The sequence below is a fragment of the Amphichorda felina genome, assembly GCF_050947745.1.
Source record: "Amphichorda felina strain 45539 chromosome Unknown scaffold_4, whole genome shotgun sequence".
Classification (NCBI taxonomy): Eukaryota; Fungi; Ascomycota; class Sordariomycetes; order Hypocreales; family Bionectriaceae; genus Amphichorda; species Amphichorda felina.
In genome coordinates this window covers 400616-424374 of record NW_028145046.1, presented here as the reverse complement: position 1 = coordinate 424374, position 23759 = coordinate 400616, and the positions used below count along the sequence as shown (strand labels likewise).

The window sequence follows — 23759 nt, the reverse complement described above, 5'->3', positions numbered from 1 at the left end:
AATCATCCCGCATCCGGCCGTACGGCTTCATCTACTCCCGACAATCTGGCTGTGGGTATAAAGGATCACATACACGCACCTAGAAGTGCCCCCAGCAACGATGCGTCTTGTTATAGTTATAAAAGTTCGAGTACGGATATGTGGTAGGGAGATTAGCAGGAACATGAGGCTCGGTTGGGAGATGGATCATCAACACCACGTCAACAGCACCACAGATATGTGTACGCCGCGACGCCATATATGATGAGCAAAACCCGTATATTTAATGGGACAATAATGATGGTGTGTGGCCGTGAATCAATTCTATAATTGATGCACTTTTGTAGGTGGGGAAGAAGAGCAAGGAAATCCCGGCCGTTGAAGGCCCGCCTTTTTTCTCATCGCCGATCGTGATGCCGAGCGCCCCCGATGTTGAGTCGAACAAGGCAACTGCCGGCACCTGCCATGGTCAATCTATTCATTCCAATTCAATCATTCCCTTTTTTTCTCCACCGGTTAGTATGGTCCGTATGCTTTGCCTGGCTAGGAATACAAATATCGACCGACCTCAGCCTCCCACTCTCGTGGGAGGCTGTGGTCCCATCACAACAGCACTAGCTTCGTTGGCAGAGGCGGTCCATTTCGCGGCCAAGTCAACCCTTCAAATAATAACATCGCCCCTCCCTTACTTCCTGCCCTTTCGTTCCAAAGTATCTTTGAGACTTGAAGCTGGTTGGAATTAGCTCTATCCTGTGGCAACCGTCACAATTAGTTGAGATACAGACCTCCAATGCGCGTTACCAAGTGGCATGTTGCGGCAACAGTCAATATATCTGAAGATCTCCTTGTCGATAGCTTCCCCATATGGCGTAAGTCTTGCTAGTGCTAAATGCCATGACTCGTAGCACTTGTCAATTTTGGCAGCGATTTCGTCAACGGCGGCTTGTTCTGATAGGTTTCGACGTTTCAGGATCAAGATGAGGTTGATGTCCCCTCCTTCCTCCTGTTTTGAATTAGTTTACGTTAAAGAGAGCACTGGATTTGACGACTTACTATGTCCTTAGGCAGCGATAGGATATCATTCGCCCTATTTCTTTTGTCAGCATACTTAGTTATTCTAATGTATGTCGAGATTGTAAAAGCTCACAGAATCATCAGGTCGAAGCTGATGCGCCTACATTCTTGAATGGATTCAAGATTAAGATATTCTTGGGGGAGCTGTATATCGCAACAATATCTACTCAGATTAGTCGACCTGTCGAAGGCGGTAATCATATACTGGGCAAACTTACTCCAACATCACCAAGCTAGGCAACCCCCCGATCGTGTTCCGACGACGTTCTATATATTCATCCGCTTGAATGTTGAGCCAGGTATCCTCGCTGACGGAATCCACCTGTTTTAGAAGCCCTTCAAACCATGTTTGATGGTATTCCTTGAAACGTTGCTGTCTCGCTTGGTCATTGTTGGCTAGTAGTACGCGGAGTACCGTTCGTCGTTACATACCGGGGGGAGATCTCTGGGAGGGTACCGTGTTAGTATACCATTTTGGAATCTCAGTATTTTAAATGCTCAGTACATTAGTTGTGAGATTAACATACCTTTTGGAAACTGTGCCATGCCGTCTGGAACAGATAAAGCAACGGTTTGGCCGCTGGGGAAACAAGGGGATGGTTATCCTCCATAACGGAAAGAGTTTCATCGATCTCCTGTTTAGCTAGAATTGGCTCATCTTTGAGGCGCCCTTCGTCAAACTCTAAATACCGTCAGGCCCCATTGCAGCATACCTAACGAAAGCCTTTGACTCACGATCATCAAATATAAATATCTACGATATTCATTAATAATGTTTAAATTAGGATAAAAAGAATCCACAGAATCGGGGGGGGGCAGTCAAAACATACCCAGTATTGCCAGTCCGTGAGTGTTCGAAGCGCCTCCTTGTCTGCATAAGGCGCCCAGATTGCGCAAATGAAAGCAAAGTCTGCCTTATCATACAGTTCCGCCCTGGACTCATTCGCCTGGAACAACCTTCCAGAGGTTAGTACCCTTCTGAAAAACTTGCTTTAAAAGAATAGGCAGTTATACTTTTTAACGGCTGTAGCTGCCTCGTCCTTAACTTGGTCATAATGGACATTGATGATAGGATCAGTAGCCAGTATAGATGAGAATATATCTGGTATATGAATGCGGAGGCCTGGTTGTGATTCATCTGGTGCCTGCATAGTCCCAGAATCCCTTTTCTGCTCAGTGAGTACTTGCGGCATGTTTATTGAATGGCTGCTAGCTCAGGCTTTCATTAGCAAGAAATATTGCGCCCTAATTTGAGTAGAAAGAAGCGTACGTGCCATAAAACGGTCCTAGAGTTCAACAGAGCTAGAAATCTAGTCACTGAAGGAGCCGTATAAATACCTATCGGCATATTAGAACATTAGGACTCACCGTTGCATTGTCGCCCCATATTTATGGATGAAAGAACCAAGTACTAAACAAGCTCCATGAGTCATTTTATTCCGTCCATACTACTCGACGTCGTATTGTTCAATTGAATGGAAGTCCGATTCAGCAACCCGACAACTCACCAACTTGCCGGGCTCATTTGTATCCTTTTAATCGTCACATGAAGCTCGGTAAGGTATTGATAGTGGCCTTTGCCCAATTAGAAGAGAAGTATTTAGGTTCATACGATAAATCGATATCATATTAGCTTCTCTGCAACGATTTATACGCAGAAGGACACACAGCCATACTCAATAATCGTCATGCTAAAGTATAACTCGTCCTTGATCGGAGTAGTTAATACACTTTGATAAATTCTAAATATATATTGATAAAGACTGTAGAAAGAACTGTTTGAAGATTACTTGCTTCGCTCAGTTCTAATGTTATTTCTACGCCCTCAGCGATGAGAAAACACATGCTCACCGTACAGATACTTGTTATACCTTGGCTGTGTAACTTCAGCCGCTCCATAGTGTTATTTACGCACGGTCTCGAGTAATGAGCTAGTCGAGGTATACTCAAGGCACGCGGTAATTTCAGTTACTCCCTCAGGTCGCTTATGTGCTATGTAGCAAGCCACTCATTACTACCTTGTATATATCTGACCTCCTATAGTACCCCGAGCACGCCTTCGGCTCCGCAATCTCTGCCGCTCACATGAGTCGCTTACGCACAATGGAGATTCACCTGCAATGCACTTTAATACATGTAGAATCCCTATTTTAGGAGCAGGTGGAAGGTACTCCTTGCTCTACAGCCTCATAATGGAGAAATAAAAGTCGTCTAGCAGGTCCGGAAATAAACCTCTTAGTACTCTTCAGAGACACTGTCAACGGCTTCCAACCATCTCCAGGAAAGGGCCTTGACGCGCAAAATATACCTAAACCTCGGGTTCCGAAATTTCAGCCGCCTCCTACGGTCAGTTACGTGTAGTCTCAAAGAAATTTCGGTACTTCATCTTCCCGATAAGAGTGTACCAAAAGTAATAAGAAAAAGAGATGAAACGTGGATCAACGTTCTACTATTATAAATATCTATGCATAATTGAACAAGAAGGCTCAGGCGGAATATGATGCAGGTCATGTGCTATTACCCAAGGTACTTAGTAGGTACTAGTATGAGCAAGGGGAGAGGGCCATACTTCGATATTTTGCGGAAACGTCTATGTGACTACGGAGTACTTGGATTGAAATTCAAGCACGGGTGTCATTATTGGGAGTTATACTTAAGTACCTTCACGGGTGAGGTGGCCGGAGGGTCTTAGACATCAATAGCTCCAATGGGCTCTTAGCCAAGATAATACTACCTATTACCTATGTAGTGTTGAACGTTAAGTGTCCTGACTCGAGGACAGACAGCCTGTAGCCCCACCTCCACACACTACTGGTAGATAGCCTCGATCCACACAGACACCTACACCTACACTCACACATCATCCACACGTTCGTTCCACATTGATCGAGCCGCCCTCATCACACCTAGTACCTCTAATTTGATTACATTAGCACCCGTTGCCACTCTGGGAAATACCAGGTACTTACCTGCTATGGCAAGGGCTCATCGGGTAGCTACTAATAGCCTATAGATGGGCACTATACAAAGGTCCGCTCCAGTGGATGAAGTTGCCAGTAGTAATAGGATAATAGCACTAATAGCAGTAGATAGGCGGTAATAGGACTTGAAAGCGCAACTCTGGCTGTCACTTCAAACATAATTCTAGTCGTTAACGACATAATTTTGTAATTTTTTTAACATCATGATTCATGGCTGTGACATTGGTCAACTTGCGGTGAAAGCCAGCCGGCATAGACATACCTTTCTGAGTGGACGATGGAACCCCGCACGCCAATTCCGACGTTCGAAGTGCCCAATGCAACCTACATGTCGTACTGACAAGACTATATGTGTTTACTTCGCAAGATAGACAAGGGAATGCCGAATATGTCGTCGTCATTGCCCCTTTAAGCGATTACAACAAGTTCCTAGGTACTCACAATAGGAGCGTTGAGACTCGAGTTCCCCGTCAAGAGCCGACCGGGCCCCTATGCGGGGAGCTTGTCCAGCACAATGGTGACGACCGAGAAGACAGGATCCACCGTGGAGAATGACGAGAATTCATATCCAGAAGGAGGCCTCAGAGCATGGGGTGTGGTCCTAGGAGCCTTCTGCATCATGCTCTGCGTCTTTGGCGTCATCAATTCTGCGGCCGTCTTCGAGCTGCACTTCAGAGAGCACCAACTCAGCGACCATTCGCATGCCAAGATCAGCTGGATATTCTCACTCTATCTCTTCACAGTCTATTTTGTTGGAATATTGGCAGGCCCCATCTTTGACCGACATGGCCATCGCATTCTCGTGGCCCTCGGCAGCTTGTGTGTCGTCACCAGCCCCATGCTGCTGAGCATCAGCTCGGGTAATAACCATGAACCCCTCGAACATCTCCGTCATTCCCCCCTGCTAACTAACCTCAGAATATTACCAGATTGTTCTCACGTTCTCCATCCTCAGCGGACTGGGCGGCTCGCTCATAAACTCCCCAGCCTACGCAGCCATTGGCCATTTCTTCTATAAGCGTCGAGGTTTTGCAACCGGTATTGCAGCGTCGGCAGGCGGTGTCGGCGGCGTCATATTTCCGTTGATGCTTCGATCCACGCTGGAATCCGTTGGCTTTGGCTGGAGCATGAGGGTTCTCGGCTTCACCCTCCTATTCCTCCTAGTCCCTTCCAACTTGCTGCTTACCACGCGCGTGTCTGCGACCAAGGGCACACAAAGGTCGGCGTGGCCCGACTTTCGAGTGTTTAAAGACCCCAAGTTCTCTCTCTGCTGCGTCGGTATCTTTTTGATGGAGTATGGGGTGCTGATCCCGCTCACATACATCATGTCGTATGCTGAGGCCCACGGATTGGACGTCGGCGGGTCGTACATGTTGCCCGCCCTTCTCAACGCCGGTAGCGTTGTCGGGAGGATACTCCCTGGGTTGGCCTCGGACAAGATGGGGCGGTTCAACATGCTCATCGTGACCGTGGGAGGGTGCGCCGTCGTGGTTCTCGCGCTATGGCTGCCCGCGGGCGACTCCAAGCCCATGTTGATTGCATTTACCACACTTCTAGGCTTCACGAGCGGCGGAAATGTAAGCCTTATACCCGTTTGCATCGGGCAGATATGCGACACTCAGAACTACGGCCGTTTCCTGTCGACGGCCATGCTTGTGGCTGGGTTTGGGACGCTGACGGGGATCCCAATAGGCGGTGCGATTCTCGGCCTGGACGATAGGGTTCGGTGGACTGGGCTCATCTTATTCTCTGGCATATCGTATGTGGCGTCGTTCATGTGCTATTCTGCGGCTCGGATCTTGGCTGTAGGTTGGAGTCCACTTGCTGTGTACTAAATGGGTGCATATACCTAACCATGTCTACCGCAGCGTAGTTATTGAAAGGCTGCCAAGTAAACCAGATAGTCACTAGCAGATACCGGGAGCTAAGAGCAAGAGGATATATTGTTGATCTGTATAGCTTTAAGTTCTGGCTACATCGAAGTTGCCTTGTTCGTAGCCATGGGCACCCTCAACGCCATCCGACAACCTCCCCACCCAACAATGAACACATCAGTCTCAAACCCCCCAATGCCAACAACTCCAGTACAATACCCTATCCTCTACAACACTTACCAATGGCCCAGTAGTCTGCATTTAATCGGCCAAGGCCTGAGCTGGACCCCGTAGGATGCTTAAGCACCAAGGCGACTAGGGTAGCCAAAGCTGTAGGCGCTGCTGCGGTTACCCATTGACGGAGGGCGAAAGCTTCCAGGGGCAGGCACATTTGGGCCTATGTCTAGGCGGTTCCAAGCGCCCCTGGGTCTATCCGTCTGTGCGTGGGCCCGGTCTCTGAGATATCTGACCTCTCGTGTCAGTAGTCCGCAGTGGTTTCCTACTAAGTAGCTCGCAGCCAAATACATGGTGCGCAATGTAAAGGGGCTAAATATCATTGCTCTATTCCTCTGGTGGGTTGATGATACTCAGCAGTCAAGCACCGCTGTCTTTAGGCTCTACTTAAGGTACCCAGATGTCAATAGCCAACCGTGCACTATACCGATCTACGGATAGACTTGCCGATGTTGCCCAATCTCCTGTTGGACATCGTGACGGGGGCAATCTGCACGATCCCCATATTTATCCATTATACCTACCGCCTATGGGTGCTTCAGTTCTCCCCATTAGCCTTCTAATCGCACCTCGTCACCCATCTCACCTGGGGTAAAGCCGCCATCAGTGTCCTTTTGGTGGGCTTTACTGTTGACGTATATCGGCGTTATACTACTACCAGGTACCTTACCTTGGTACTTAGGTTCCTGGTAGCATCTCTGTTAGAGCTGTCGCCTGCAGCTGATAACGGCTGGCAACAGCTGGCAGCCAGGAGTCCCCGAAGCGCACCTTCCCGCACAGCACCTGCCTTACTACACCCAATCCTCCTGCCGCGTCGTTTGCATTCAAAACAAACATCCGAAATATTAGATCAACGCCTTCGCAACCCTCCCCTTCAAACGCCTTCAGTATCCAACACCTTCTCACCACCCTGCCATTGAATACTACCTAGGTACCATGGCCTCTTCCTGGGTGCCATCGCCGTCTCAATACACTCCACACACGACCCAGACGGTTGCACCCTCCGCCGACGTCTCCCTTCGAAACTATACTCGATGGCGTTCTGTACTTGAGAATCTCATTGTTAAGTATCTATCCCAGTCCCAAGATGTCCTGTTCGCTGGACACACACGCACTGTCATCAGTACAATCCTCAAGAAAGACAAGGCAGACAGCCTCAAGAGCTTCACGGTGATTGAGGAAGTCCTACGTGGACTCTCACAAGGTGAGTAAAGCTTCCCCATGTGTTTACACGCACGGATAGGCTCCTAACACGTCCGTCATATCTTTCAGAACCGCTGAAACTCCCATATCCCGTCGCGTTCGGTACATATGTCGTCCCCCGCCACACGCTAGTCAGACTTGTCTCGCTCCCTCCTGGAATCGACTTTTGTAGGCTTCTATACGGCATCCTTCCTATTTTAGATGCACAGAACGACAAAGAGTTCACCAATCTCCTCCAGCATCGGGGTATTTGCCAGGAGGTTCCCCAGGGCATTCTCCCCGGCTGTCAATCAATGCCGCCCGACTATTTTCTGCCCCGCGCCTCTACTACAATACCAGCCAAAAGGGCCGCCGAGACTTCTGGATAGGCTCCGGTCAAGCGTCGACGGCCGTATGCGCTGTCGCCAGTGTCATCGAATGCGCAGGATGTGAAGTTATCCATCAAGGGCAAACATCAGGATTTAAAGAGCATATCAGAGGCTTGTGCACAGTTCACAATGATCTCAGAGGAACAAGAGAAGAAGAATGCCCACCTGTCCATGAGGAACGCCCAGCTATCCATCCAGAACGCTCAGTTGACCATGCGGATCGCCCAACTTGAGCGTACTGTCAAAGAAAAGGACGCCGAGATGGAAGTTTGGATGACTACCCCCGGAAGTGCCTGGGAATCATATCGGGACAGCCACGCCGTTCACGACACAGGGGAAGAGAGAATGAAGATTGTACTAGAAAAGAGCAAGTTGGCGCGCGAAAGACAAGGTCTAGCAACTCACGTCTCCACTTTGATCAATGAGCTCCAGCATTACAAAGAAAAATTGAAGAAGGAGGACCCTGAGAACAGCCAGAGGTGCGGTCTCAGTGCGGTCTCAATGAAGGGGAAGTGATCAACTAGGCTCTGGCTTCCCCTTGCTTGTTACGCGTTAGCTTGGAATGTGTACACATTTGTTGTAGTTGATGATTAGTTTTGCCTTGTACTGGATCTGTATTTAGAATGAAATCAATCTGGCGGGCAGTAGTCAGCGACCTAGAAAATCCATTTCCCCTCAATGCCATGGGCCCCAGTCCGTTTCCGAACAGCTAAAGTCGAACAATCGCTCGCCTCCAACAAGGCCTATCATTCTTTCTTTCGAGTCTCTCCAATCACTTGTAATACAGCTTCCAATAAACATCATCTTGACGGCACAACCTTAGGATACCTTTGGAGAGGCCAATGAGCATAACCACCCGATACAGTCTTCCCAGTCGCCACGCATAAGACCAGCTCGGTCCACAATTATATATATCGTGCTAAGGATTCGCACAATCTCAGCGAGGACATCCAGGGCCAGAGCAGAGTCCTTCACCCAGCTGACATTGTCCGTCTTGCTCCGTATGGCTTTGAAAGAGGGAGTATCTAAAGGCCAAGGCATAGTATCAAGGATCTAAAAGGTCAGATAGCTAAGGACATCGCCACAGCTGCCCCCCTTGTCCCCTGAATCAATGGTTTGACAGTAGTGAAGTGCCACGGTTTCATTGGCTTGTTAGAAGTCTTGGTACAATCGCAGCGCGAGTGGTAAGAACCAACAGAAGTGTGTGTCTCCAACCTTGCTTCCCCTCACATAATTAGGAACAAAATTTCAGAATATTTTTCCATCCTTGGTATTATTTATTAATGTACGGCATAATCGATGTGGCTTTTTTTCTAAGAGCATATAAAATTTTCAGACAGTATATCAACCCAGCGCCAATGCTTTCCGTTCTATCCGTCTACGCGTTTGAAGTGTAGTGCGCGATGTAGCCAATCTCCATCATGCTAGCGTTGCCACCCAGGGTAAGCGAGTTGGGAGGGCCGGGCTTTATAGTCATAAAATGTTAGTCTTTGGCCACAATTACTCAATAGGAAGCGAAGTCTTTCATACCCAGTTGCCACCAACAGAAACGTTGGCGATGAAGTACAGCGGCTTGGCGGTGAGCGTAGCCCACACGTTGGCATCATTGACCTGTGTGCCGGTAACGCGGTGGTACTCCACGTCATCCAGATACCAGATCATGGTCTGCTTCTTGAAGTCGCTGTTGCGACGGTCGAACTCGATGCGCCAGACGTGGAACTTGATGTCGGGAAGTGTGGTGCTGTCGACAAGGCCCTGGGGCTCGTTGCAGATACCATTGGGGTACGAATCGCAGTGAACAACGCCATATCCCTCCTTCTGGCCGTTGATGTTCTCGAAAATATCGACCTCGCCACAGCCGGGCCAGGCGACACCCTTGCGGTAGGCCTCGCCCATCATCCAGAAGGCATACCAGATGCCCTGCTTGCGGTTCGCGGAATTGCCACCAACGCGGAGAGATGCCTCAACGCGGGTGAGCCGTCCGTCCTTGGGCGTGACGGTGTACTGGCTCTCGAGGCGGGCAGAGGTCCACCCCTTCGGTGCGCTGGAGTCGACCAGGGGGATGATCTCGAGGGTGTTCCTGTTGCTGTAGCGCAGGTTGTTGGTGCTGTCGGTCCAGCGCTGGAACTCGTTGTTGTCGTTGCTGTCGCCGACGGGGATGTTCCACTTGGCCTTGTTGGGCTGAGAACCCTGCGCGCCCATGAAGTTGGCGTTGAAGTTGCGGGTGAAGCCGCTGTATGAAGGCGCATCCACGGCCTGGGCCACGGCCGCGAGGGAGGCCAGGGCGGCCAGGATTTGTGGGAAGTGCATTGTGCCGGCCGTAAAAGTAGACGAATTAGCGTGTCTATTAAGAATAAAGAGCGGTAGTCAATTAATGGCTATGAGAGCAATAGGAACGAGTGACGAGAGCTACCCGGACTTTATTTAAGACAAGAAATGGGGTGGAAGACCACATGGCCATCGATCATCCCGCATGTCTCCTTTTATTAATACCGGAGTAATGCGTGACTGACCCGAAATGGGGACCTTGGCCGTCCGTGGAGTCACTGGAGTGTCAGCCATCACACCTACTTGGACCGGTCTGGATCGCCTCAGCCTCCCATCAATGCACTGTCTTGGCCCAGGTATCTACTCGTATTGGACGTGAAGGCACCTGGAGCGGGACCGTTGGAAACCATTGGCATCATTGGCAGGGGTTCCCAAATCTGGAATGTGGAAAACCGGAGATGCTACGCTAGACTACTCGTATCCGGCCCAAGCGAAGGGTCCAACCCTTGCCGCCCCACACTGGCGAGGATCTGGAAAGGTCTCCGAAAGCCCATCAGGCCAGGAACTGAGATTTGCTTCAAGCATGAGCAGCGAATTGAATCAGCGTTTGGGCTAGTGTGACGTTTCGTTTCGGTAGGAACGGCCATTTGGCTTATATAAGACGCGTCACAGAGCAACCACGTTGGTATTGCTATGTATTCCATTCTATCCCTAGGGCCATATGAACGCATGTGGGCTAAGGTGATTATCTCATGGTCAATAGCGTCTGGTGAAGATAGGTGACGCCACGGCATACATAGTATCCGTAATGAGACGTCAGCTTCTGTAAGCTGGTCGCAGGGATCCCAATACGATTGTCGGGACAGGGGGAGCCGCATACGCCGCAGGGATTCCGATACGATTGGTATCAGGGCAGAAGGAGCCCAGGGGGATCAGAATGATCCGAGCTGCCCGGCTTAGAACGGGGGTTGCATTTGCGGCAGAGTACCGCTGAAAGAAGAAGCATCAGGACTACACCAGGCTCAGTGAGGGCGATCAGTCTCGCCGATATTGAGAAGCCCCTGCAGCCAAAGCAGCCAGGAATCAACCACAAGGTTAATTAATCTACAACCGGACCATAACGGTAACGAGGCTCCCCTCCCGTACGGCCCGCTTAACGGTATGAAATGTGAGGAACACCTCGTCTTGCGAAAGGCCCCTACGGACCTCTTGGATAGAGGATTTATCCGGGCCAGCAGCTTAGTAGCAGTAGTAGTAGTCCTCGTGCCATTCATACGGAAACAAAATGGAGGGCTACGGTCCTATTGCGATTACCGCGCCCTGAACAGACTGTTCTCATTACACGGTTGGAGTGCAGTCTTACGGCACGGCAGAGCCGCCGCTGGGCCTCCGACATCTCGCAGTTCGATTTCAAGCTCGACTACCGATCCGGGTGTCAGGCTGTAGTGTCTGACGTGCTATCCCGTCGAGAGCAAGATGCGCCTCAGGGAGTAGGTGACGAGCACGATTAAGGGGAAGGAACAAGACCACAGATCTAAAGGACCGGCCTAGAAGCTCCAATGCCACCGGAGACGAAGGTCTTCAAAGGCAGCAACCCACAGGAGCTATGAGATAAGAAGATCAAGGAACACCATATCCATCGAGCAGCCTACATGTACGAAGCGGTGAAGCGAAATGACTACTCCTTCCCGCCAGGGATAGACTTAAATATTCAGATATCACAGTTTGGTATGTATCAACGCAGGTAAGCGGTTGACCTTTAGGAAGCGGATTTGGATCCTTGGGGCGCAGGGGAAAAGGCGAAACCGGGGGATTCTGACAAGGATATAATACGAACTCGTATCGCGCAGGACTCTCACAACTCTACCGTATCAGGCCAACTTGGAAGAGAAGGAGCGCGAGCTATTGTTTCATGCCGTTTATACTGTCCTGGGCAGTCCCAGCTAGTCTGAAAACTTACAAGGAATTGTGATACCTGTAGCCGAGAGCATACCTCGCGTCTGTCGAAGAGAGGATTCCTCGAGCCGCTACCAACCCCAGATCAGACCCGAACCTGCCTGGCGACGGATTTTTCATCACGGACCTGCCGCCTACTGGCGCCAGCCAAGCACGATACCTCTGGGTGATTGTGGGCCGGTTGACGAAAGCGGTGACATTGGAAGTGATAGACACAATAGAGGCTAAGGCATACGCAAAACACTTCCTCCAGCCTCACTACGAGTTCCACAGGATTCCACGGCTTATACCGTCAGCGATTGCGAAGTTAACTAGCTATACCAGCTCTAGAAGAGGTTCCGCAAGCTTTCTAAGGTAACGCAACGGCTTAGCACGGTGTACCACCCACAGATCGATGGGGGCCACGAGCGAACAAACCAGGAGGCTCGGGCCTACCTACGAGCCTACGTCTCTTACCTGCAGAAGGACGGGGAGGCTTCCTCCCATCAGCACAGCTTGCCTTGAACAATCGCGAAACTAGCAACGAAAATCAGCCCCTTCTTCGTTGACTACGGATATCACGTCGGGCTTGGCGTACCCAGCTCGACCTATCCACGATTCCATGTTGCTTTAATACGGCGAGCACATCGAGACCCAGCGCCGGGTCAGCGAATAGAAGATTCCCAACCGCCGCCGATACAGGAGGATTGGGGCGAGAATGTATGGCAGATTAAAGAAATTCTTTGTGCCTGGTGGACGAAGCGTGGCCCCGGCAGGTTCCGGCAGGTATTCGTGCTCCAGAGAGGCCACGCGAACCCAAATTGGGAGCTTATAGAGGCCCTGTAGGAGACAGAGGTGCTGGACGCGTTCAAGGCCCTTGGATCAGTATTATGAGACAACCCCAGCACCCCAGCGTCACCACGGTGTGCGGAGGGGAGGAAGGGCTCCCCTTGTTCCAGCGAGGGCTCACTAATCTGGGAGCTTCAATTTCTGTTAAAGAAGGCAATAAATTTGTTGAACAGGGAGATATTGTGTATTTTCTTTCGGTTTCGTAGCAACGTCAACCAAGGTGGTACAATGCTCCCAGACCGCGCCAGTCTACGCGCCTTGCACACCCTGGCACGGCACACTCACTAAACAGGGCTGAGTAGCAGTAGGACCAGTCCACTCAGGGTAAGATTTGGGGAGCATTGAGCCTGTATTGCCATCTACCTTCACTACCTAAAAGCATGAAATTGATTAAGCCGCTTCGCAACTTTGGAAGAACGCAACTGAGTGGCAAAGAGCAATTAGCTTCCGGGTTTGCTCCTGTTAGTGAAGGTAGCGGATGCACTGGAAGGCCACCCACTAATGGTTCAGGAATCAGTAAGGTACGAGTAAATAGGTAGTACTACGTGGGGGCCCAACTTATATATAAAGATTGCACAAAGTCGATACTCTATCACCTAACTGACGAGGTACTATGCGCGTGAGGACATTGAGACAAGGCGGCGGGGTTGCTGGTCTGAATTTGGCGGCATACCTAGTAGGCTATTTCTTGCCTGTTTAGTAGCTGATTTCTTGTATATATTCACGTACTCGTATTCCCTGTGTATCAGGGGACAGCTGTGTACGTAGTACTAAGTCTCGATTCTGTTCATCTACAGCTTTTACAGGATCGGCCACCTGCGAACACCAGTTGACAGCAATGCTCAATCGCCAATTGCAAGGGCATACATATCACCGAGAAGCATCGTTTCTTCTCCCGGCGGCTCTATGGACGGAAGAAATGGGCGGGGACATTTCGGCCAGTTGATGACGCGAGCCAAAGACGGGGTCAAGAAAGCCCCCAAGGGGAGCAAGGTTTTGACACAAATAGGGGAGCAGCAATGAGTGTAGAGATTGCAGTTGCTTGCATCGCTATTTTACGTCAGCATTAGAATGCGGGGGGGATTCCTGGGGAAGCCTGGCCATTGCCCAATACCCGTCGACTTCCCCTCATCACCTTTCGCTGGCCCTTGCCCTGCACTCTGCAACCCAGCTCTCCCACCCGGCTCGATTCTCGGATCAACGACCATCATCGTGAGGGGAATCCCAGCCCTGCACGGCAATTCAGGCACAAGTCGCAGTGGCTCCCATTGATTCTACCGGACCAGTAAGAGTGGTGCCATCGCGGGTCCATGGCTCCCAACGAGCACAACAACGCGGACCCTGCAGGACCGAGATTCCGACTCCAAGATGGGAGGCAGCACTATGAAAGGACGACGGCATGCCACTCACGATGATGAGGACTCCTCTCTCGAGATCTTCCACACCATCAAGAAGCCGCTTTGTCGGTAACCTCAGCCCAATTTGACCCCAGGGCGCCGGATTGACCGCCAGTCATCACGATGCTTTTCACCAAGTCCCTGCACGCCCTCTCGCTGGGCCTGTCCCTGGCCAGCGGAGCCAATGCCAGGGCTGTGAGCCACAGCACGGGCGATCTCCAGGGCCGCCAGCAAGACATTGTCACCTGGGACGACCACAGTCTGTTCGTCAATGGCGAACGCATGATGGTCTTCAGCGGCGAGTTCCACCCCTTCCGCCTGCCCGTCCCTAGCCTCTGGCTCGACGTCCTCCAGAAGATCAAGGCCTCCGGCTACACCTGTATCTCCATCTACATCGACTGGCACCTTCTCGAGGCGAATCCGGGCGACTTCCGCGCCGAGGGTATCTTTGACCTCGAGCCCTTCTTCGAGGCCGCCAAGAAGGCTGGCCTGTACGTCCTGGCCCGTCCTGGCCCGTACATCAATGCTGAGGTGTCGGGTGGCGGATTCCCTGGATGGCTGACCCGTGTGCCGGGGGCTCTGCGCTCCAACTCCGATGCCTTCCTCAATGCCACAGACAACTACACGGACAAGATTGGCAAGATCATATCCGCCGCGCAGATCACCAACGGCGGGCCTGTCATTCTCTTCCAGCCGGAGAACGAGTACCAGAATTCCATCGACCCGTATCCCATGCCCGACTACGACTACTGGGCCCGGGTCCTCGAGCAGTACCGCAGGTCTGACATTGTGGTCCCGTACTTCAACAATGAGGCTCACATGAAGGGCTACATCACACCACACACCCCCGCCGGGGTCGACATCTATGGCCACGATGGTTATCCCCTTGGGTTTGACTGCGAGAACCCCTCTTTGTGGCCAGAGGACGGCCTCCCCACCGACTGGCTAGAGATCAACAATCGCATCGCCCCCGATTCCCCGTACACTATCCCTGAGGTATGTCGCCTGATCTCGTGCAATTCTTACTGTTCTAATTGAGTGCAGTTCCAAGGCGGTGGTTTCCAGCACTGGGGCCAGTCTGGTTTCGAGGACTGCGCCCTGCTGCTCAACATGGAGTTTGAGCGCGTCCTCTACAAGAACAACTACGCAGCCGGAGCCACGATCTTCAACATTTACATGGTTGGTAGTCCTCCCCATGGCCTCATTCCCGTCTAACCGCCAATATAGATTTACGGAGGCACCAACTGGGGCAACCTAGGCCATGCAGAGGGCTTTACGTCGTACGACTACGGCGCGCAGATCACCGAGGAGCGACAGCTCTGGCGCGAAAAGTACAGCGAGGTCAAGCTGCAGGCCAACTTCTTCCACGTTTCCCCTGCGTACCTAGCTGCAGACCGGTTCAACTCTTCGCTGCAGTACACGAACAACGGGGCCATCACCGTCACACCCGCAACCACCGACACGACCAAGTTCTACATCTCGAGGCATACCCAGTACGACTCGACCGATTCTGTCCCGTACCGCCTCACTGTCAAGACCGTCAACCACGGCGACATTGAGATCCCCCAGCTGGGAGGCGACCTCATTCTCAACCGCCGCGACTCCAAGATCCACGTCAGTGATTATCCTGTGGGAGACAAGCACATCATCTACTCCTCGGCCGAGATCTTCACCTGGAAGAAGTATGATGACAAGACCATCCTTGTTGTCTATGGTGGCCCCAACGAGCACCACGAGATTGCTATCGAGAACGACGGCGACAACTTCAACGTCCTTCAGGGCGAGGAGGGCGTCAAGATCAAGAAGGCTGATGATTACACGATCATCGCATGGGATATCTCGGACGACGTTGAGGACCGCAAGGTGGTCAGAGTCCACGGCGACTTCTACATCTACATGCTGAGTATGCACCTCTCTTCAATTTCAAGCATCTTTTCCCGCAGCTAACATCCTGCAGATCGCAACGAGGCGTACAACTTCTGGGTCCCCCCTACTGGCGATGACTACGGCACGTCTGACGTTATTGTCAAGGCAGGCTACCTGGTCCGCACCGCGCAGAGGGACGGCAAGATCCTCAACCTTGTTGGCGATGTCAATGCCACAACTCCCATTGAAATTATTGGCGGCGCCCCCGCAGACCTCGAGAAGCTCAACTTCAACGGAAAGCCTCTGTACTTCAAGCAGAACAAACTTGGTGTTGTCACTGCTACAGTCGACTTCAAGGAGCCGAAGCTCCAGCTCCCGGCTTTAGAAGACCTTACTTGGAAGAAGGTTGACTCTCTTCCTGAGATCTCTAAGCACTACAACGACCATGACTGGGTTGATGCCAATCTGAAGGAGTCGCCCAATGACCTGGGGTCTATCCTTACTCCAGTGTCTCTCCGCGCTGGTGACTACGGTTTCCACACCGGCTCTGTTCTATTCAGGGGCCATTTCACTGCCAATGGCCACGAATCTGTTTTCAACGTCACCACCCAAGGAGGCCAGACCTTTGGGTCCTCTGTGTGGCTAGATTCGACATTCCTGGGCTCTTGGACCGGTGAGGTAGATGTGGTCAACGGGAATCTCACTCTTGCTCTGCCCCGCCTGAAGAAGGGCAGCAAGCACGTCTTCACCGTGGTCATCGACCACATGGGTCTCAACGGCAATTACGTTGTCGGTGAGGACACCCTCAAGGCTCCCCGCGGCATCGAGAACTACGCCCTTGCCGGCCACAAGGCCAGCGACATCAAGTGGAAGGTCCAGGGCAACCTCGGCGGCGAGGACTACTGGGACAAGACGCGCGGCCCGCTCAACGAGGGCGGCATGTTCATCGAGCGCCAGGGCTACCACCTGCCGTCGCCCCCTTCCAAGCGCTGGGACGTGGGCAAGCCGACGGAGGGGTTGTCCGAGCCGGGCATTACCTTCTACACCACGACCTTCGACCTCGATCTGCCCGACGGCTACGACATCCCCCTTGCCGTCAAGTTTGATACTGACGTCTCGGCCGGCCTCTTCCGTGTCCAGCTCTTCGTCAACGGCTACCAGTATGGCAAGTTCGTGCCGCACATTGGCCCGCAGGCCAGGTATCCCGTCCCCGAGGGCATTCTCAACCACCACGGGACCAACACGGTGGGCATCACGTTCTGGGCCATGGAGGAGGGCGGCGCGAAGCTAGCTGGGCTGAGCTGGGATGTGTCCATGGTTACGGAGACGGGCTTTGGGGATATTGAGTTGTCGCCTGCACCAAAGTGGGAGAAGAGAAGGGGGGCGTATTAAGGTGACCCTGTCTATAGAGTAGATATTAGTACTAGTATAAGTCAAATATACTCGTCTCAAATAGAGAGAAACCGTCCGAGTCCTCGGTGACTTTTAGTTTCTACTCTATTGAAGTCTTTGGACTACTTGGCAATACGCAAGTCAAACGAGCCGTGTATGCGTGTTTGCTGTCTTCAGCTTCCAATTCACCACCTGTTCACTTTTGCATCACCCAAACGCTACATACAGCATTCCTCATCTCCTTTCCTCGCCACTTTTCTTCACTCGGCCCAAGACTCTCAATCCATTTTAGCATTCGCCCAGAACCCTTCCAAAAGCGTCTGCGATTCTGCTATTTACGCAATGCCATACGGCTACCCGACGGAAGTCCGCGAGTTCTGCAGCAAAACCGTCTCGGACAGATACTTCTCGATTTTCAAAAACTTGATCTGCACCGTACATGATAATTATGGCCCGCACGCTTTTGGCTTTGAGATGGATAAAATTCTTCACAGAGTCACCAATGCTTTTGACAACCGTTCCGACAATTCCAACATGCCATGGGTTGTGATCCTTCGCAACATCGATACCATTGTCTGCCAACAGGGGGTATGAGTTCCCTCCAAGCCTACCATGAAGCGTGAGATTGCAGGCCAAGGCTTAATACCGACTGTGTCTCAGTCGGCTCTAGCCAGCATGTAGACATTTGCGTTGCGCAGTGTCAAGAAGGACATCCGCGGTTCTCAATAGAGATCCTCAGAGATGTCCGCGGAGAGCGCAAATCATTCCCAAGAAATCCTATGCCGACCGACTATACAATACTATGCGTTGGACTGCCCATCTTGAGCCCAAACGGCTCCCCATAAGCATCGTTCTCCGCGAGAGAGACATGACTGCCATGTCGCAAACACCCTCTTCAGCACTTCAGAAGAGAACCCATAAGACTGTGGCCTATGATGAGGCACTAGGAAAAGATACAAAGGCTTCTGACAGCAGCATAATAGTTGTCAACTGGCTCAGGGCACAGGTCAACAAGTTCCGCGAACGTGAAAAGCACTTCACCAGCCTCGTCGACGGCTTTACGAAGGATAATGAAGATTTGACTTCCAAGATGGAGAACATGGAGTATCAGCTGCACCAGAAGAGCCAGGATCTGGAAAGACTCACTTCCGAAAATGAGGAACTGCGAAAACACGCTGGTACTGCAAAACTCCGCCAGGGATCATCAAGCTCAATCAGGATCATAGCAAGCTCCAAACTGATCACAATGCTCTACGGCTACAGAACCAGACGCTCACTATCTAATTGGAGGAGGAAAAGAAACGGTACAGAGGCATGGCTGGGGGCGCACAGAAGCTCAGAAGGTGCTGCAAGATGGTGCAGATTTCCCCCTACTGTGAGCCTCAGGCGGCTGTAGGCTTGGTGGTACATCTAAGGCACAAGCCTGGAGAACGCCGACTATGTGGCTCTGAACGTGTTTGTATGGAAAGAAATTACAGACAAGTTTAAGGAGCAGAATTGCGCGTGGTTTCCAGGAATTGTATTTTATTGACATTGCCGTCACTCTCGTCCAGCTATCGTAGCCACATTGCAACAAGCATCCCCTCATCTATTTCATTGTGGCCGCCACCATCGACGCAGAATTGAAAATTAGCAAATGCCACTTGTCTTCGTGGCTGTATCGCAAGATTATGAGACAAAAGAAATCCAAAGTCGAGAGCGAGTTGGGTATCCCCCGAAAATTACCAACCTGCTGAATGAGTGTAGGTATCACTTCGCTGAAGTCGCTGCCCCCAGACTATTCCGCTCCAAACGCCTTGATAATCCCATGTCAAACAAAAACAAAAGAAATTCGTAACTTCATAATGAGGGATTTCTGTAGAAACAAGAGCCAGGGTCAGTGAAGCCGCTCCTTAACGTAGACCATGGCGGCTAGACCGGCGCAGCACTTGGTGCTCATCTCGTGCTTGCACCAGGGGCACTTGACCGTCATTGACACGGCGCCCGCAAACTCCATGTTTTCTCCCATCCTCACAACGCCCTTAGGATTGGTCATGGCCTCGTACAACTTGCTCGGCATGTCGTGGTAGTACCTGCATCCGCAGCACTCGAGGAACATCTTAGCAGTCCCTTCACTGTCGGCGCTGCTGACCATCGACTGAGGACGTTGGCCGGGCGCTTTCCCCATGGAATCGGAAGTAAAGGAGAACCGAGTTCTTAGAGAGGGAGAGAGCTCCTTTGGTGTCATAGTAAGCGATGGCGAGTTCTGCAACTTCAAGCCTTTGGGCACTTGGGCACCTAGCGGGGAGGCCTTTCGGGCAGCCTCGAGGTAGGTCGCCGGCCAAGGCGCCGCTACAGACGACTCGTTCGTGGACATTAACAAGTCCCTCAACGGCGGCGGCGACTTTGGCTCCGTACGCTCCGTACCCTGAGTTGACTCGATAGCCGTAGTAATAGGCCTAGGCCTGTTCCGGTCTCGGTATTGGGCTCTGGGATGAACTGTCTTGTCGGGGGCGACATTGGAGTCGGAGTTGCTGCGGCGGTCGGAATCAGGTCGCCGAACTGGGACGTCAGGGAACGCTGCCATGACCTTCAGAGCTGCTGCCTGGATGGGATCGAGCTCAAAATGCGAGGGCTGGTTGGCATGATGAACGTCGTCGGTATGGGAAAACGCTGGAGACGGCAACACCGAAGTGTATCCTGAATGGTGACGAGCATTCTTCCCTTCACCGTCATGATCTCCAAACTTGGGAAAGACGCCTCTCGCAGATTGTGGGCGGGACGTGTCGGGAGTGCCATGCTCTGACGCAGATCGTAAATCGTCAGACAAGGAGTCATCCGAAGAATGTGTAGGCGGTGATGTTGATATCGGGTGGCTGATCTTCCAATCTTGCACTCCCGTAATCTTATCCTGCTTGCCCGATGGACCGGTCGCCGGGGAGGTATTGTTCTTGGTTGTGGGGATGGATGTCGGAGGCAGATCTCGTCTTCCAAAAGCGGCTTTGGCAGCTGCTTTGAGGGTTCGTTTTGGCTGTGCCGGTGCTCCAATGGCAGAAGAAGGAGTCAAGGAGTCGTATGAAATGCTCGGGGGGTTGGTCATGTTAGACATACTCCATCGCTTGGGCCGTACCATCGAAGATGGCCTTGTATTCGCCGTAGGTTGTCGCCTGCGAACCACGAGAGGGTCACATTCTGGCGCAGAAGCTTTCACAGTAGGCTGAGTAGACTCTGGCGCTTCAATCTTGCTCTCCTTTTGACCCTCACTTTCTTCAGGCTCGGGAGTCAACTGTGGCTGAGTAGGCGGGCTGTACGCCACGGAGGCATCATCCATAACAATCAGCGACTTTCTCTTAGAGCTTCGCCGAGGAGGTGGTGGGGGTGGTAAGGGTGCCGTCGTGTACGGGGGCGGTCCATTCGTCTCTGAGGCCGGATTGTGAGCTTCGTCGGTATTTTTACGGTCGCTGTCAGTGCCCTGCGGTGGCTTCTCGTCGTATTGAGCTCCATCGAGCAAAGCTGGATGAGTTGAATGATCGACCTTGGGAGCGGCAAGCTCGTCTTTCTCACTACCGGTAGGACCGTCCATCTTCATGATCATGATAGGAGAGCTAATGGCCTGGGTGGAGATATTCCTCCCACTGGTCATCTTGTTGGAGCTTTCCTCGCGCTGAGCTGACGGTGTCTTGGTGAGCTTTTGCCCAGTCTTCCCCCTAGCATCGCGTACCACTCCACCCTGTGCAGCCGCCTTTTGTCCCGACCCCTTGAGGCCAACACGGGCTCGCCATCTATTCATCACTCCACCTTCGGGCATTGTGGATGTTTCGGGACCAAGCAATGCTAGATTCTTTGCCGATGTTCGAATCGCAATAGGCGGGTAGGCTCGGTCATGTGCGTCCTTCGGCTCGGATCGCGGCACAAAGAACCTCAGAGGACTCGGTGAGCGCCTCTCAGCTTTCCGAAATGCAGGGTGGATTTCTGAATCAGGGCCAATTGCGTACTCGTCGAGCGCTCTTTGGTGAGCGGCCAGTCGGTGTTGTTCAAGCTTGATGCCGCCAATAAAGCCGTCTGAGCCGTGGTCAAATGAGGAACGTCTATGTTCGAAGGGAGCTTTGAATAGAGAAGTAAAAGAGCTTGAGCGACCACGCGGTGTGTGGGGTGTCGGGATATTATCAGATAGGGAAACATTGGTGTTGGGTAGACCTAGAGCACTGGCCGGTCGCTCTTTGGGCTGACGGGGGCGAGAGAGTGCAGTATCCGACATGCATGCATCATTGTGTAATTGGGCGAGACCTTTCCGGGATTGAGGGGGTTGGTTCGCAGCCTTGCCTGAAAGAGGGGGCTGACTGTGTAACGTTGACGTTGGAATCGAAGAAGTCAGGGACGTGGGAGGAGGCGCCTTGCTCAGCCGGCGCTTTTTCCCTTTGGCTTTATCTGCCTGCTCCTTTTCCTTCTTCTCCTTCTTGCGGCGACCATATGCCTCCCAGCTTGGAGACTGGCACATGGACTGGCGATCTTCAACCAGGGTGGGACGCGTGGAATGCGGCTGGGCGGGTCCAGCCGGCGCAGCCAACTTCGGGCCATTCTCAGAGGTTATAGTGTGAGGTTTTGTGCCAATCTTCAGTCCCGGTACTCCGGGTTCCTTCTTGGCCTCCCGGCGATGATGGGCCCTTGAGCGGTCGGAGTAAGGGGAGGCTGGAGAAGCACCGAATAAATCAGAGCTTGGCAGATTGGCCGTAATGCCGGTATTGATGGGCGGTAGCTCGTATAGGTGCTGCATCTTGCCTTGGCGTTGGCTGTCCCGCATGGAGGCGTGGTCCTCCCCTGGTGGCTTAGTGGTCCGACGATTAGCGGCCTTGGGCGCCAGGGACAACGAGTCTGGGACCATCTGGCGGCAAGGGATGGCAGTGCGTGCCTGGGGCTGCAGAGGCTTTCTGGACGAGATCATCGGATTTCTCCGAAACGATGGCGAGGCCGGGCTCGATGGTGTGGGATTTGCTGTATTTTTCGCTGAATCGGGTCGAACGTGCGTGGCTAGGTCAGCAGCAGTATGCAGCGTCTGGCGTTCAAGCTGCATGAATGAGAAAAAAGCAACGGTCAGCATAAATTCTAGATGCCACGGATAGAGGCTAAATTGGAGACCAAGACAGTTTTTTCCTACCATGGACTGTTTCTCTAGCTCGAGCATACGCTGGAGACTATTGGAGCGACCGGGTCGTGACTTGGGCTTCTGCTTGGCAGTAGCCATGACGAGGGTCGTGGTTGGCGGTGGTGATCAGGGTTCCAGAACTTGCAGATGCCGGGCCAACACGACGATGCATACAGCGTCGCCCGGTTTTCCGCGGAAATTCTGACTGCTGGTCCAATATTGCCGTAAGCTGAATCGCAGATCTGGAAGAAAAGGCCAGGCCAGGCGAGGCGAGGCGAGGAAAGAAATACAGGCGAGATGCGCTACTGGATCATAAGTCGTAGCAGGAGCAGCTGGCGAGCAGCTGGCGAGCAGTTGTCAGCAGGTGCCTTGGGTGGCCAAATTGCGAGGCAAGGGAGCAAGAATCCAAGACTGGCCAGCGCTGGGTGTGCAACCAGTGCAATGCCAATACTAGGCTCAATGCACAAGAAAACTTGGTAATAGTAGCAGAATAAGACAAGCTCGGCGGTTACGGCTGAGACCTCAAGAAGGACTGAATCACCGCGTGATGTCAGTAGACTCAGCGCGTAGATGTTCCTGATGGAGGCCGATATGGAAGTGGTGATGATGCGAGACTGAAAAAATGAAGACAAAGTCCACACGTTGACGGGAACTGGGAAAATGGTGATGCTTGTAGTCACCGTTGCACAGAGGCCGTTAGGCCCTTGTGGTGCAAATACGAGCTCTCGTCTAGGTGATCAGTCCCATTCAGTGGTTTTGTTCGTATCGTATTCGTCTGTCTTGGCGCATCTCCGCGCACCTGCAGCTTCAGCTGGGCTTTGTAAACTTTTCAAAAAGTAAGGTGCGCGCACTGTATTGCTCGTACTTAAACGTTTGCACTTCCAAACCAGCGTCTCGCAACAATGTCACGCTGATGCCTATCACCGATTCTCAATGACCAATTCCTTCGCTCAGTACAAACCCTCACCTGACTGTCCAACACAGCAGCAGCCTGGAACTTACACGCTGCGGGAATCATCCCACTACTGATGGCGCGACCTATGAAATATGAATACGAAGCCTTGCCGCCGCTAGCATCACCCGTGTGGATCCCTGTAACCCTGTTTTGCCTTCCCGAATCCCGATCGCCAGCCCACTCACGAATCTGGAGACTGGAGCTGCCAATCCCAGCACTTGATTGAATCCTCATTGGCTCGCTTTGGCTCTCTTCCATAAAT

At 52.1% G+C, this 23759-nt stretch overlaps 6 protein-coding genes across 6 annotated transcripts; 4 read left to right on the top strand and 2 right to left on the bottom strand.

The window, feature by feature from the left end:
- Positions 1–4548: 4548 nt before the first annotated feature.
- ACO1O0_003876 (MCT family MFS transporter) lies at positions 4549–5869 on the top strand (the record flags this gene model as incomplete). The annotated part of the gene is made up of 2 exons (XM_083193319.1): positions 4549–4894; positions 4953–5869. 2 exons carry the CDS (start codon positions 4549–4551, stop codon positions 5867–5869), a joined length of 1263 nt encoding a protein of 420 aa, XP_083050267.1.
- A 1360-nt stretch (positions 5870–7229) lies between these two features.
- Positions 7230–8229, top strand: ACO1O0_003875 (uncharacterized protein; the record flags this gene model as incomplete). Its single annotated transcript, XM_083193318.1, has 4 exons — positions 7230–7236; positions 7293–7346; positions 7615–7736; positions 7771–8229. 4 exons carry the CDS (start codon positions 7230–7232, stop codon positions 8227–8229), a joined length of 642 nt encoding a protein of 213 aa, XP_083050266.1.
- An 862-nt stretch (positions 8230–9091) lies between these two features.
- Positions 9092–10023, bottom strand: ACO1O0_003874 (uncharacterized protein; the record flags this gene model as incomplete). The annotated part of the gene is made up of 2 exons (XM_083193317.1): positions 9092–9178; positions 9244–10023. 2 exons carry the CDS (start codon positions 10021–10023, stop codon positions 9092–9094), a joined length of 867 nt encoding a protein of 288 aa, XP_083050265.1.
- A 4262-nt stretch (positions 10024–14285) lies between these two features.
- ACO1O0_003873 (glycoside hydrolase superfamily) lies at positions 14286–17420 on the top strand (the record flags this gene model as incomplete). Its single annotated transcript, XM_083193316.1, has 4 exons — positions 14286–15158; positions 15207–15341; positions 15390–16065; positions 16120–17420. The coding sequence occupies 4 exons, from the start codon at positions 14286–14288 to the stop codon at positions 17418–17420; spliced, it is 2985 nt and encodes a 994-aa protein (XP_083050264.1).
- Positions 17421–18222: 802 nt separating this feature from the next.
- ACO1O0_003872 (uncharacterized protein) lies at positions 18223–18704 on the top strand (the record flags this gene model as incomplete). Its single annotated transcript, XM_083193315.1, has 2 exons — positions 18223–18598; positions 18619–18704. The coding sequence occupies 2 exons, from the start codon at positions 18223–18225 to the stop codon at positions 18702–18704; spliced, it is 462 nt and encodes a 153-aa protein (XP_083050263.1).
- A 592-nt stretch (positions 18705–19296) lies between these two features.
- Positions 19297–22641, bottom strand: ACO1O0_003871 (uncharacterized protein; the record flags this gene model as incomplete). Its single annotated transcript, XM_083193314.1, has 2 exons — positions 19297–22464; positions 22555–22641. 2 exons carry the CDS (start codon positions 22639–22641, stop codon positions 19297–19299), a joined length of 3255 nt encoding a protein of 1084 aa, XP_083050262.1.
- Between the last annotated feature and the right edge of the window lie 1118 nt (positions 22642–23759).